At 40.7% G+C, this 14213-nt stretch overlaps 2 protein-coding genes across 2 annotated transcripts; one reads left to right on the forward strand and one right to left on the reverse strand.

The window, feature by feature from the left end:
* Positions 1-6524: 6524 nt before the first annotated feature.
* On the forward strand, positions 6525-9318 carry LOC307025441 (uncharacterized protein). The gene is made up of 3 exons (XM_079660112.1): positions 6525-7469; positions 7618-7884; positions 8128-9318. Exons 2-3 carry the CDS (start codon positions 7734-7736, stop codon positions 9147-9149), a joined length of 1173 nt encoding a protein of 390 aa, XP_079516238.1. The 5' UTR covers positions 6525-7469; positions 7618-7733; the 3' UTR covers positions 9150-9318.
* Positions 9319-9431: 113 nt separating this feature from the next.
* On the reverse strand, positions 9432-13566 carry LOC307025442 (proteasome subunit beta type-3-like). The gene is made up of 4 exons (XM_079660113.1): positions 13328-13566; positions 10296-10480; positions 9830-9937; positions 9432-9728 (listed from the first exon to the last, which is right to left on the reverse strand). Exons 1-4 carry the CDS (start codon positions 13328-13330, stop codon positions 9578-9580), a joined length of 447 nt encoding a protein of 148 aa, XP_079516239.1. The 5' UTR covers positions 13331-13566; the 3' UTR covers positions 9432-9577.
* Positions 13567-14213: the final 647 nt, after the last annotated feature.

The following is a 14213-nucleotide window of genomic DNA, read 5'->3' on the forward strand; positions in this document are numbered from 1 at the left end:
TAGGCCTACGCATATTGCGCAGTCCGGAGCTGACAGGTCCATGGAGCCTGCCTGCAGGCGCTAATCTCAGGACACCTCCACTCTCAGTACATTGACACTTTCCGAACAGGAAATGCACGCAAATACAAGGCTTTATATTATTAAGGTACAGCGCCACTTTCCGAACCGTTGATGATTGCTTGTGTACACAAAAACGGCAGGCAAAACCGTTTTAAATGTGTGTTTCCTGTATGGCGAATACAGCTGCTTTATTTATGTCTTTATGAAGTTGTTGTGAGTGTGGAGGGAGCAGCTACAGGTTAGCTTAGCCTAATCGATCAGTGCACTACGAAGCCAGTGCATGCTAGACAGTGAACTGTCAACGAGGGGGAGCCCCGCCGGTCATTATTGGCCGATATTCACTCTTAATAGTTTGATCGGTGCTCTCTATAAAGGCCGATCAGGAGAGCTGGATCTGATCGATATGGACATAAACGCGAGTGAAGTATCACCGGACGCGAGAGAGAGATCAGATCAGCTGCTGAGTCTGACGGAGACACGCAGCTCTGCATGATCACCTGAAGCTCCGCCCTCTGATTAGCGAGCTGACCGGACAGCGCAAAATGCGTATATGAAGCGCTACGTCATGACTACGGGCTCCCCGTTCCAGCGAACGACTATTCCTTCACAACGTAGCATCACATTGGATATGCGCTTAAGTTGTCCAGGATTGTAATTTTTCGATAATTTTCCTATGAGGAGTTAGCAAAAATGTGCTTAAAATGCATGAAAAACACACATTTTTCAAAATGGCCAACTTCCTGGGGGGCGGGGCTAATGGAAGGCAATTTGAAATATTTCCGCAATCTGTATACAGCGTTTCGTGAATATCGGAAAAACTCTATGCGAGTAGTTTGGAGTAATTTGCGACATGTAAATTGTCAAAAATTGTATATTCTCTGTTAGCTTACGACCTCCCCGATTGAGCTAGCAACCATTTTCTTCGCAATTTAGCATCACATTGGATATGGGCTGAACTTGTCTTGGATTTGAATTTTTCCGATCAATTCCCTAGGAGTTCGCAAAAATGTGCTTGAAATGCATGAAATGACATTTTTCAAAATGGCTCACTTTCTTTTTTTTTTTTAAATATGTCTAAAATTCCATGAGGAATGTGCATATCTGCGATATTTGGATACATTGTTGATGAGTTATGAGTATTTATTTCTAAGCCCCGCCTTTTTGAAAATACATTTTGATTAATGGTGGCCATATTTATCGACTAAACATGCTCATTTCATAGTGCAGGGGTCGCAACCTTTTTCGATATGAAGTGCCATTAAAAGAAAAAATTCTCAGTGTGCCGACGATCGTGAATTATCAATGGGGGGGTTAGGAGTTTGACGCTGGTGAACTGTCAACAGGAGGGCGGGGGGAGCCTCGCTGCGGGGAAGCAGTGTGTGGACCTGTCAGCGCAATTAAATTGATCCTATGGATATCAATCATGCAAGTTGTGCCCAAAACATAAGGAAAAGCCAGACATATCTGTGATAACAAAGCATTAGCACTGGCAAGTCTTTGATTATGCTGAACCACCACTATAATTTGACAGATTTATTATAGAAAGATTAATTTCTGCCAAAATAAAATAGATAGAAAGCAGGATGTTTTTGGAACTCTACAGTCCTGACATTATACATCCTTGAAATTAAATACATAAATATTGCTCTTTGTGGGGAAGTTGCATATTTTTGCATGCTCATCGTTGATACATCTGGTGTGTGTTTTTTGGCAATGATAAACCAAAACCACAGGTGACACCGGTGCATTCATCTGCAGGTTGGACACTTTTATTCATATTTAAAAACTTTAGCCATTAAGGACACTAGGGACATGACCGCAATCCCTCACAGTCACAAGAAGCAGCAGAGTCCATGCACCTCCAGATGGCTTCGTCTAAAATACAAATTTGGTTGTAAAGTAGTACCTGTCACCAAGACAGACTGAAAGAAGCACTTGAAGAAGAGGAGAAGCAAGTGAAGTTTCTTTTTTTTAAAAGAGCCACCTTAGCAGTGAATATTATGTCCTTTGTATAAAATTCTCCGAAATACGTGGCACCATAATGACAGGAATTTGGGTAAACACAGTGACAGCTATTCGATTCAAGCAGCAGGAGGGAATTCACAAACCCACTTCTCTGATTTCAGCCTGTCCAACTGAGCTGATTAAAAAACGAGATCTGAGAGAAACACAGCACTCAGCAACATAGAGGTCAAAGGAAAGTGGAGCAAGAGAAATAATCTGCAAAAAAGAAAAATCAGACTCAAAAGAAACCCTTGGCAACTAAGTGACACGAGGGAAGGAAGCTGGGTTCATCAATAAAAGAGGAAGTGACATTTAAAGAAGTGTATGACTAAACAGCAGCACCAGCAGTCACATACCTGTGTTTAAGTTACGTGAAGAGGCAGATGTGCTTAGAAGAACAACAGCTAGGTCTCAAAGAAAGCGACACAATACACCGTCTTGTTTTTTGGGTAAGGGAAAGAATGAGGTAAAAGTGAGTTGCATGCTTACTGTATGCAGAAATATACAGTTTATGTTTTCATTGTTGTAAAATATATTTTAACAGCAATAATTACAATGTTTTAAGACAATGGATGTGAAGCAGCTAAATATCATGTTTGTCTTCTGTGTGTTTTGTTTCTGTCACTCTTATACTTATTTTCAACTTGGAAAGCATTATATTTAGCAGCTCAACACAGTCATTAATATATCAGGCAAAGGTATCAGGATTGGGGAAAATACGACCCAAATGCAGTCAAAAAGACAAAAGGTCTAGTAACAAAAAGCGAGCTTTAATCCAAAAAAAGCCGATAACAAAGAAAAACGGGAAATAAGTTAACATCAGCAAACCGGTGAGCACGAGAAACAGGAACAAACTTGGGCAAGGGCCCGGCAGAGGTCGAGGAGGGGGTCTCGGGCGGACGGCCCGGGGGGACGGCAGAGTAGGGGCGAGGGCAGCGGCGAGCGAAACAGGATTCGTAGCCGGCGGGACCCCGAACGGAACAGGACATGGTGTCGGCAGGACCCCCGGCGGAGAAGGGGCTTGAGTCGGTGGATACAGGGGGCAGAGTTGGCCGGGGAGCCGGAACTGGAGCTGGAACTTGAGCCTGAACCATGGTTGCCGGGGCACGGGCTGGTATCCTGGCCTTGCGTCTCCTATAAGCCTTTTGGAGGCTCCGTGGACCTCCCAAGGTCAGGCAGGATCCCAGGAAGGGGTTTCGAGGCTTGAGGCTGGCACTCAGGGCTGCTTGGAAAAAGTCTAAGCCACTCGGGCAACAAGCTCCTAAGCCACCTCCATGCGTGCCTCCTTAAGCCCGTGTCACACTGTCCCGAAATTGACACCCGATGGACACACGATAAAGGAAATGTTCAAATTCGGCTCTGATCGTAACAACATCGGGCCATTCGTGAGGGCATCTTAAGCCATCGTATGACCACCGGTGGAGTTTCTCAGGCTCCGGCAGCAACTTCGTGAGCGGCAACTTCGTAAGGCACTCGTGAGGGCATCTTGTCAAATCGTGTCATCTTCGTGTTACCATCGGTGCATTCGCCCTCACTCTGATCGGGGCGAATGTGCGATGGCACCGATGATAACAAGATGCCCTCACGATGGCCTTAGGAAAGGCAAAATTGACACACAAATTCAACAGGAAAATGAACCTTCGCAAGGTCCTTCAGCAATTTTTTGGCATCCCAAAGATTTTGCCAGCGCTCACGAAGTTGCTGCCAGAGCCTGAGAAACTCCACTGGCGGTCATGCAATGGCTTAAGATGCCCTCACGAATGGCCCAATGTTGCTACGATCAGAGCCGAATTTGAACATTTCCTTTATCGTGTGTCGATCTGGTTGTTTTATTGCACAACAAAATCATGTAAACATATTATGTAAATAACCCAATTTGTGTTCTGTGAAACTGAAAAGAATATAATATATTAGTTTGAAGGCGAGTTGACAGGAAGTTGTTGCTATGGAAACAACATTACGGAGAAAACTTAATATCTTCTACATATAATAACGGATAAAGTAAAGAACAAAGTCTGAAAATATCAGTACAGTATCATAGTACTTTAACATAATTGTTTTTGTTACTTTCGTTGCAGTTGTATGTCTTAAATGATGTAAATGATGCCTTCATGTGTGGTTCGGGGCCATCTTCGTGCGAAATTCACAATTCCATATTCGTGTGTCCATCGGGTGTCAATTTCGGGACAGTGTGACGCGGGCTTTAAGGGCAGCCTCATTCGCCCCTCTAGAGGAGGCTCTCATCCACTCATTAAAAATGCACTCAAGAGTGTACTTAAGCTCATACAGGGCTTTGAAAAAACTGCTGGGTCTATAGTGGTTCGGTCGTACTGTCAGGATTGGGGAAAATAGGACCCAAATGCAGTAAAAAAAAGACAAAAGGTCTAGTAACAAAAAGTGAGCTTTAAAGGTGGGGTAGGTAATTTTGGAAAAACCAGCTCGAGTGCGCTAAAATTTGAAAATACACAGCCGGAAAAAATCTGCCACTTCCTTACAGAGCCCCTCGTCCAACACACACGAACGCGCACATGACCAATGAGGGCATGAGATAAGTTTGTGCACAGATGGAAAGCTGACAGGCAGGTAGGCCATCCAGTTATTTTAGCCGGGTCGGCTAAAATGATAGGTCATGCTTTTTACAGTACTACGGCTTCCACAGATGACATTTTTGTATGGATTTTTTGTCAAAGCACTTCAGATATTCATTGCTATCGGGATGTTAAGAGCATTCCATGGAGTATAACAAAAAGTGTATCTCGAGCCGGTTTCTCAAACTTACCTACCCCACCTTTAATAAAAAAAAGCCGATGACAAAGAAAAATAAGAAACAACTTGAAATCAGCAAATCGGGGAGCACAAGAAACAGGAACAAACTTACAGACAGGAACAGGCAGGTAACATGGATGAGAAAGACAACGACCGACTTTCAAGCAAAAGGGAAGATGAGATTAATCACACAGACGGGTAATCACAAGACACAGCTGGGGAGGGGAGGCAGAAACACAGGGGTGGTTGGGCAACAGGTGAACACAATGAGACAATCAGACACAGGAGGGCAAACACAGGAAGGAAGACCAGACACAGGGAGAACAGAATTTCAAAATAAAACCATGACTAAACACAAAAGGCCAAGGGGCCCAAAGTATCAGGGGCTCGAGAGACGCGAACTTAGTATGAAGACTAAAATGACAACAACAAAGATATTTAAAATGACTTCAAAAAGGTGCATATCAACTACAAAGATACACGAAATAACTACAAATAGGAGGGAAATAACTACAAAGACACAAAAACCTGCTACATTGAAACAACCAACACAAAGAGATAACACATTTATATAAAGAGAAACAAAAAGATCACAAAGAGTGACAAAGTGGAATATATAGAACACAAAGTGACACAAAACTACTAAAATTATTTACATACTGACCTCAAAAGACAAAATGTCCACACAAACCTCAACAAAGGGACACCAAGCAAAAACATACAAATGAAGAACATAAAGAGACATTAAACAACTACAAAGAGGCACATGATGACAACAAAGAGACACAAATTGCCATAAAGATAAACAAAAAGACCACAAAAAGATACATACAGACCATAAAGAGACACCAAACAACTACAGAGAGACACATTACAACTACTAAATGACACAGAACAACCATAAAAACACATGTAAAGACCATAAAGAGAAAAAAAACGACGACAATGAAGCATTTATTGACCTCAAAAAGACACAAAAAGCCCACACAAAACCACCACAGAGTGACACATAACAACTACAAAAACACACAAAATGACCACAAAAATACACGTAGCCACTACAAAGAGACCCAAAACAACAACAACAAATGTAAAAGCACCTCTGTGTGTGTGTGTCTTGCCCCATGTGTTGAAGAGCTGGTTTTGCATGTCTGCCCAGAGGCTCTCTGACACTCAATCGCCCATGGCTTCGCTCTGCAGCACAATTTCTCCAAGAAAATCATAAACTTCCCACCCTTTAAGATATCTTGGACTTGTGGGGATTTTCTTTATTCGTTTAAGTTGTGCTAAAGCCTACCCGGGTCACTCTCTTTTTGTTCACTCTGCTATGAAGTATATTTTCACCTCTTTTGCGGCCTCTGTTCTTGTCGGTCTCTCTCACAAAACTGCCTTTCCTTCACGGATGGCAGAGCACTGTGTCAGCTGCTGTCACATGTCTCAACGTTCAGCCTTCAGTTATCTATTTACTGTATACTGATGGAAAAAATAAACTATTTTTGGAAGCAAGGAAACAATAGATGGGTACTTTCCACCAAGGTTGTCAGTTTTCAAAAACCTGACAGTGAATCCTGCAGCTTGCCATTCAAATTTGACATTTAAAGTCCTCAAGTACTTCAAAAAAAAAGCTACATTGAAATATGTGTATAATGTGGATACATACAAGGAAATGTGATTGGTATGGAAACAGGATTACCAGGAAATCTTCAAATCCTTAGGATTCATTCTCTGGGAACCATGCATGTCATGACACTTGCCATCTATACAGAGAGGTGAAGTCCCTGTGCTCTGGTGCAGGAACTTCATGGCGAAAGAGACAAATGGATATTGTTGGAATTTTGCAGTGTATTACTCATATTGTGCTTGTCAATTTTAAAGATTATCTTGCAAGTCAAGAAAGCTGCATATTGTCGCAAAAGTGTTGAAGTATAACCCTGTTGGTTCCCCGGCTGAATAAAAGACATGGTTCTATGGTGGCCGACAGGTGCAAACACATTACAACAGCTCAAAACACTCACATGAGGAGAAACACGCTGCATTTTAAAAGATGATGCAATTATATAAACTAGTGCTGGGCAACAATTAAAATGTTGATTTATTTCAAAAGTACTGCATTGCGCACTTTTATTTTAAAAGTACTGCTACATGAACAAAAGTGCAATAACATTTGGTTGGCAAACACCTTAAAAAATACGGTTGTTTTACCAGCAGTATTCCCTTAACACAGTAGCGGTTCAAATGTTTCTTGTAAATGTCAACTTAAACATTAATTAATGTAATCAAATCAAATATAAAACCAAAGCTACATGTATTTGCGACTGCCAGGGCATTAACGTTTATCTAGTTTGTCACAGAAGTTCCCTTCAGAGTCCAGAGATAAGAAAACTCAACTCTGCAGTGGTTACAAATAACTCTGATTATATAAACTGCCCCGTCTGAAGAGATGTAAAATGTCCATGTAAGAGTTCGGTACCGTTCTCCATGTTTCTGTCCCCGCAACTTCTTTCTGTTTCAGTTCATGTGAGCGCTGCAGCAGTCTTAGGCCCGCCCAAAATGCTCTCATTGGTTGAGACCCGTGATGACGCCCATCCTAAGCCAATACTGATCAACACCCCACCCCTGCTGCGACCCAAGATTTGTCTGTATGTGTATTCAGAGCCTGTGAGCAACTTGGCTTTTGTGGCTTTGTTTATGTATTATTGGGTTGTGGTTAAATGCTTATGTACTTAGTAATACTGATCATGTTTAAGTTACCTGTAGTCTAATATGGACTTTGTTGGGACTTTTTAGGGTGCCCTAGCGCTTTGGGTGACGTTGAGTCGGTAGACTGGGCTCCCACTGTTAGCCTCGGTTACCACACAACAAGTAAGCCCAGATCAGAGGCATCTCCTCGACGAGAGCAGAGGATGGAGCTCAAGGAAGATCAACAAAGACAATCAGAATGTGCAGAGGCTTTGTTGGATCTCCTGCAGACAACCGAGAGCCCAGAACCGACGCAACCCCCGTCTGACAGCCCACAACCAGAGGACACCAGTGGGATATTAAATGACCAACAAGGTAAATTAACCACCAGCATTATTATTAAATATTACAAATGTGATTGTCAGAAAATCAATGCAAACTTTGAATTAGGTTTAGGTTTAGAAAATAGAGTACTAACTTGAGAATCTGCAATAATTCGAACAGAGAACTTGCATGTGTGTAAAAAGGTTGTCAAAAAGATAACATCACAACAATTCACATTCATATTTGACTATTTTAAATAACTAATTATGCTTGCTACTGCTATATTGTATGCAGATGCAGGATGCCAGACTGATTTAACGATGGAGGACATCGAGAGGATGGAGGATGTTCTGAGACAGAACACAACAGAGCTGGGAGATCTTCGGACAAAGGCACTGAACACAAAGTTCAACCAGGAGTCCTTTGAGAACAACGAAGAGAAGACAAAGTTTTACACCGGGCTCCCCAACTTCTTAGTTTTACTTCAGGTTTTTCAACTGTGCGAGCCCTACATCACCTGTGGCCCTATGTCTGTGCTCTCCAAATTTGAACAGTTCATTTTAGTTTTGCTGAGGCTGAGACTAAATCTCCCTCTGAAAGATTTGGCTTTCAGGTTCAACATCTCTCTCTCCACTGCTTCTATAATTTGGCATAAGTTAATTGACATACTTCATGAGAGTACAGAATTTATAATTGAGTGGCCAGAGCGACATGTACTTCAAGCTACAATGCCAATGGGATTCAGACAGGCATTTGGATGTAGAGTTGCTGTGATTGTTGAGTGTTTTGAAGTTTTTATTGAGAGGCCCTCTAATTTACTAGCTAGAGCACAAACATGGTCCAACTACAAGCATCACCATACTGTTACATTTCTGATTGGTGTTGCTCCCCAAGGCTATGTCACTTACATATCTTGTGCCTGGGGAGGAAGAGTTAGTGATAAACAGATCACAATACAGAGTGGGCTCCTAAAAAACCTGTTACCTGGAGATATTGTCCTAGCAGACCGTGGGTTCGATATTGGCGATAGTGTGGGATTTTACTGTGCTTCACTAAAGATGCCTGCATTCACCAGGGGGAAAAGTCAGCTGTCAGCATACGAGGTGGAAGAGACAAGAAAAATAGCTAATGTGCATATTCATGTCGAAAGAGTCATAGGATTAGTCAGAAGAAAATATCAGATTCTGCAAAGCGGGGCTGTGCCCATAGAGCACATGCTAACAAAACCAGGTGAGGCACTAGCATTAATTGACAAGATTGGGGTTATTTGCTGTGCCTTGTCTAATCTGTCAGTGTCTGTCGTCCCATTGGAGTAAAGTCATGGAGCTGTAGTCTTGTAAATAAGAAACCATGTAATCTTTCATTTAATCTTTTCAGTAAACATCTTTTTGTGTTCAAACATCTTGTGTTCAAGTCTTTTCAGTAAAAATATTTTTGTGTGTTGTAAATTGTGTAGCCCTAATCAATATACAACTTTCATCTACATTCAGGCTTAATTCATTCAACAATATTCTAGAGATGACAATTGGTCGGGTGACGCTCCCATGTATGGCCATTGAGGGTTATTGTAAATGTAAATAAGAAACCATGTATTATTCAGTCTTCTTAGTATCATTTAATCTTTTCAGTAAACGTCTTTTTTACAATAGCAATATATCACACAGCCCTACTTCCTCTAGTGAGTGTGGTCAGTGAATATGAAGGTGCTGTAATGCAGGTTAAAGAGCTGCCACTGTGCAAATAATTATGCAACAAGGAGAGAACCACAACTTCCGCTCACAACAAAGTCTTCTGTCACCATGGGGCAGCCAATCAGATCCAAGGAGCAGATTAATGGTTCGGAGGTTTTTGGATCTATTCCGGCGATCACAGGCTCGATGTAGTATGGCCCAAACCTGATGAGAGCATGACATATTTACCATTTATGCAGGTATTTGTGCCTACTGTAAGCAGCTTAAATGTGGACATGGGTCTATATTAAGTTCAGTGCACTCACCTCTTCTCGTACAACAGGTTCGACACCATGCTCATGAAGGTCTTGGGCTTGATCTGGCGACCCTCCTTCAGCTCGTACAGGTTCAGTCTGAATTTAAGCCTCTGGGATCTACACACAAGGCAAAGACGTCCATCAATCCTCAGATATTTACATTGAATTCAGTCATCACAAATCTAACTTATTTCAAAGCTATGGATAGCAGAATTTCTAATAACATTTTCTCCCCTGCTTATTAAAATGCATAGTAATACTATTCAACTACAACACTTTTGTTGTTGGTATAAACATTATAGGTGTAGTATTGTACTTGACAATCCAGGCTCTCTCTAAATGAGAAGTCTTACTTAGTCTAGATCTGAGAGTTGTAGCTTTATAGAGTTGTAAATCAATCCTGTCATCATAGTACCCTGGTGTTCACAACTGTTTAGCCACTTTGAGAGAACAAGGTGAAGGTCTACACACTCACACTGTCTGAACATCAGTGGCCAGTCCTGCCAGCCCAATATACAGCTTATCTCCCATGGGGAAGATCTTCTGGAAGTCTGTGGTGAGCATCTGAGCCTGGATGCCAAACCTCCGGTCCGCTGCTATCGCCACACAGTTCTTCCCTCGCATGGCCATGACGGCCCCTCCGTTATAGGACATAATAGACTGGATGAAGAAAGAGAAACGTAAGAAGAGTTAAGTTAGTCAGAGCTTAAACCATTGATAGATCAAACAACTGATTAAACAGACAAATCAAACTATTTAAACATAAAGCTCATTTTTAAGCACATTCATTGAAATAAAAATTAAGTTTAAATTGAGGCCCTTCTATACAGCATAAAATGTAAAGAATATCCTAAGAATATGTATTATTTGCAACATGCAAATAAGATACTGAATAATGTTGTCCTCAAAATAAATGACTGAAATCTATGTATTTCATTTAAGGACCAAAAACATGACTCAGGGTTATTTCCAACTACCCAAATGTGTAAACATGGAGCATAACGTTCATCTAAAATCATTTCAACGATCAAAAGAAATAAAAGTAAGATAAAATAAAAAGTGTAGTTGTAGAACATTATTATTGAACCAAAGTCTTTATTATCCTGCGTTATACATGTTTAAATGTAATGATGTATAGTGAAACCTCGTTGCTGGGTTGTTGAAGTTGTTGCAGTTGTCTGCTGTCAGTGGACTCACATTAACAAATTGCTGACTAGCTTAGTAGGTTGAAGCTTTAGCTAACAAAACTAGCAATGTCTAATTAACCAAACGTTAGCTGATGTTGACCCAATCGCAACTGTTAGAAATTAAAATCAATGTTTTGATGGTATAATGTAGCTTAAACATACCGTCAGTTCAAACGCTCTTTTATACTGAAAAACCAGAAATTCTTGTGCACAAGCAGTTAAGCTTTTATTCTGAAAATCCTTCATCTACGGTTAGCATGTAGCATGTGGCTAATATACGATTTCCTAAAGAGGTGAACTGAGGAGCGAAATGACTTGGTGTGGTGAAAACCGAAACCTACTGATTTAACACTACAACGATAGATGTCGAGATACTACCATGTTGAATATTAAATGAAAGTACAGTTTATTTGAATTAGGGGTGTAACAACTAATCGACTTAATCGATTAAAATCGATTACCAAATTAGTTGGCAACTAATTCAGTCGTCGATTCGTTGGTGACGTCATCACATGTGTTCTACACCCCGTTAAGCTCCAACGCTATCGCTCTTTTTTATCGGTACAGGAGAGATTTAAAACATATGTCATATGTATTATTGCTACATAAACATTATATCGCAGTCTTAGTGTCGCCAACTCAGTTTCTAATATGCAATATGACTACAAATTGCGTCTATAATGTATTTTCGATCTTCCCAATTCAGACGAGAGATCTCTCCCCCGCCTGCTTGCGAGGGGGCGGGGCAGTTTACACACACATGCAGGAGATGGCGGAGAGAACGCGCTCCGAGGTGTGGTTAAACTTTAGCCGTCTCGATGTGGACAATGCTCGTTACCAAAAGTGCAATAACAGTTTATCATATAAAGGCGGTAAAACGAGCAATTTGTCTAAACATTTAGTAAAAGTGCACCACATTCAGACGGAGGAATGCACCGGGTTCCTCTGTCTTTCTAGTAGCTCTGTAGCCCCGTCCACGAGTAACGTTTCCACGTCAGGTGTTATGTTTGCTAGCAGCAACACACAGAGTTAACTCAGTTATAAAAACATAGGTTAAGGATTAGAGGTAACTGAGTTATTTTGTTAAAGTTTCAGCTATTCTGTTTACAGTTCTGTCATCACATTATTTAATATGATTTGTTAAAACATTGTTGTTTCTTTTGATGTGAAATATTATGCATTTAATTAAAAATAAAAAGCAATGTTAGTTTTGTTCACAATTTGTTTAGTTAGTTTACCTTATTTCTTGTCAAAAGAACCGTTAATTCTATCGTTAAAAGGACCAGATCGATAAGCAGTATTGATATAAGTAGTAGTACAGTTAAAACCTTAACGATCCGAATAATCGATTAATCGTTTCATTAATCGATAGATTAATCGATTATCAAATTAGTCGTTTGTTGCAGCCCTAATTTGAATACATTATTGTTTACAGACGAGAGTAGCATGTGACAACATCCGGAATGACCGGCAACCAAACGAGCCGAGAAGTATTGTTTAGAGTATTGATTACAGCGTTTAGAATGTGTTAAATGAAAAGTGATGAAAGAGAATATGAGGAGAAACGGCGTGTTAAGCATATATTGAATGTGAAAAGAACCTATCCTCTGTTTAAATGCAATAACGGACATTGGAGACGAGGTGAGCCGGCTGGCGGGGAGGAGCCAGCAGAGGATATATATAGCAGCGCCGGAGGAGAGATCCGCTGTCTTCTTCTTGCTCAGGAGAACCAGATCACAGCTGTTTTCTGCCGGAACAATATTCTGTCTGTAACACTACCGCGCCTTTTTTAATTAAAGTATCCCATCTGAATCTTTTCAGAGACTCCATTTAGTCTCATTTTAAAGCTTCTCTCCTGGACGCGAGAATAAAGAACATATTTAACACAACATCAGCCCTTTAAGTGAATCGGATTTATTGAATCATAATGCCATTAAAGTGAATTCGGGGAATGATTGTAACAGTTAAGTTAGCCTACAAGACACAACGTTAGCTCGTGTGCAGCTAGGTAAGCTAAGTATTTAGCATTGCAGCTATGCCCCGGCTACCATCACAATGAAATGTTTTGTATAATTAACTACAACATGGAATATATTGAAACGTTTAGAGTTGTGAGATTGAAGTTACTTGCAACCCCAAACTTAAAATATGTTTTCATTGAATATTTGCTAAGTTTAAGCAGGATGGAGAAGTCTATAAGCTAGCTGGCTACCAACATTAGCTTAGCCATCTCTTGTAACTGTTACCCTTAAATACTAGTTACATTTGACCATTTACCTAAAAACACATTGGCATGTGATCTAATATCTGGTGCTCTTACCATTGTGAGTGTGTTGTGATTTTTTCACGATATCTGCGGCGTGCAGGTTCATTTAATTGTTTGACATAGTCGGGGTCCTCCATGATTCCTGCGTTGATGAATGATTGCGTTTTCACTTCCTGACCTCCACTTGAATTTTGCACGTCATAGAAGTCACGTGACTGAAACCAAGCTATTGGCTCATTTTAACAATGTGATCTCATGATTCCTTATGTTGCAGATCTTCTGTGAGCTAGCTAACTGCTGCTTTACCCCAACCACCTGGCATAATTTAATTTATTGATTGTCACATAAGAGGCCAAATGTTGAAAAAAAAGAACATCCAAACCAAAATAACAAGCCTGGATCTCACAACGTCATATCCTCTAATTATGACCCTGTCCCAATCAAATTGCAGCAGACCCTGCTGATCGTTCCCAGCATTGAGATGGAACATACTCATGTACACTTTTCCTGAAATGGGTCCAATCATTGTTCCTCCTAAATAGCTAGTGTCACGTTGACCTGTTCAGCACTGGTAAAGGGTGACACAAATACTCCAGATGTGGCTAAAAGTAATTTCAAATAGAGACAAAACAATTATGAAAGAGTGCAGTGTGTTTCTCCTAATGGAAGTGTAAGGGCTGTTGGAGCGCCTTTGCCCATCGTTCACTGCAGTTTTCCTACACATTATGATAACACAACGTTCGGGCGCGGATGAAGCTACCCCACTAACTTGTGTTGGTGATGTTTGTTAGACAAAAGATGTAGTTCACTGAGCGGTTTGACTCTTCAGTTGCAAAATCATCTCTTAGATTGACAGACATGATATATGAAATTCATGACATAATTCAAAGTAGGCTAGATCAAAAAGATATTTGTCGTACCATACATATTTTCCAAAAAA

The sequence above is a fragment of the Notothenia rossii genome (genome assembly GCF_949606895.1).
Source record: "Notothenia rossii genome assembly, chromosome: 11".
Classification (NCBI taxonomy): Eukaryota; Metazoa; Chordata; class Actinopteri; order Perciformes; family Nototheniidae; genus Notothenia; species Notothenia rossii.

Bases quoted from the DNA above. Each gene is read 5' to 3' on its own strand.
- LOC307025441 (XM_079660112.1), top strand. From the start codon at position 7,734: ATGGAGCTCAAGGAAGATCAACAAAGACAATCAGAATGTGCAGAGGCT. The intron at 7,885-8,127 runs GTAAATTAACCA...TATTGTATGCAG, and splicing joins GATATTAAATGACCAACAAG to ATGCAGGATGCCAGACTGAT.
- LOC307025442 (XM_079660113.1), bottom strand. The intron at 9,938-10,295 runs GTGAGTGTGTAG...CCTTGTGTGTAG, and splicing joins GCCACTGATGTTCAGACAGT to ATCCCAGAGGCTTAAATTCA. The intron at 9,729-9,829 runs GTGAGTGCACTG...TGCTCTCATCAG, and splicing joins AACCTGTTGTACGAGAAGAG to GTTTGGGCCATACTACATCG.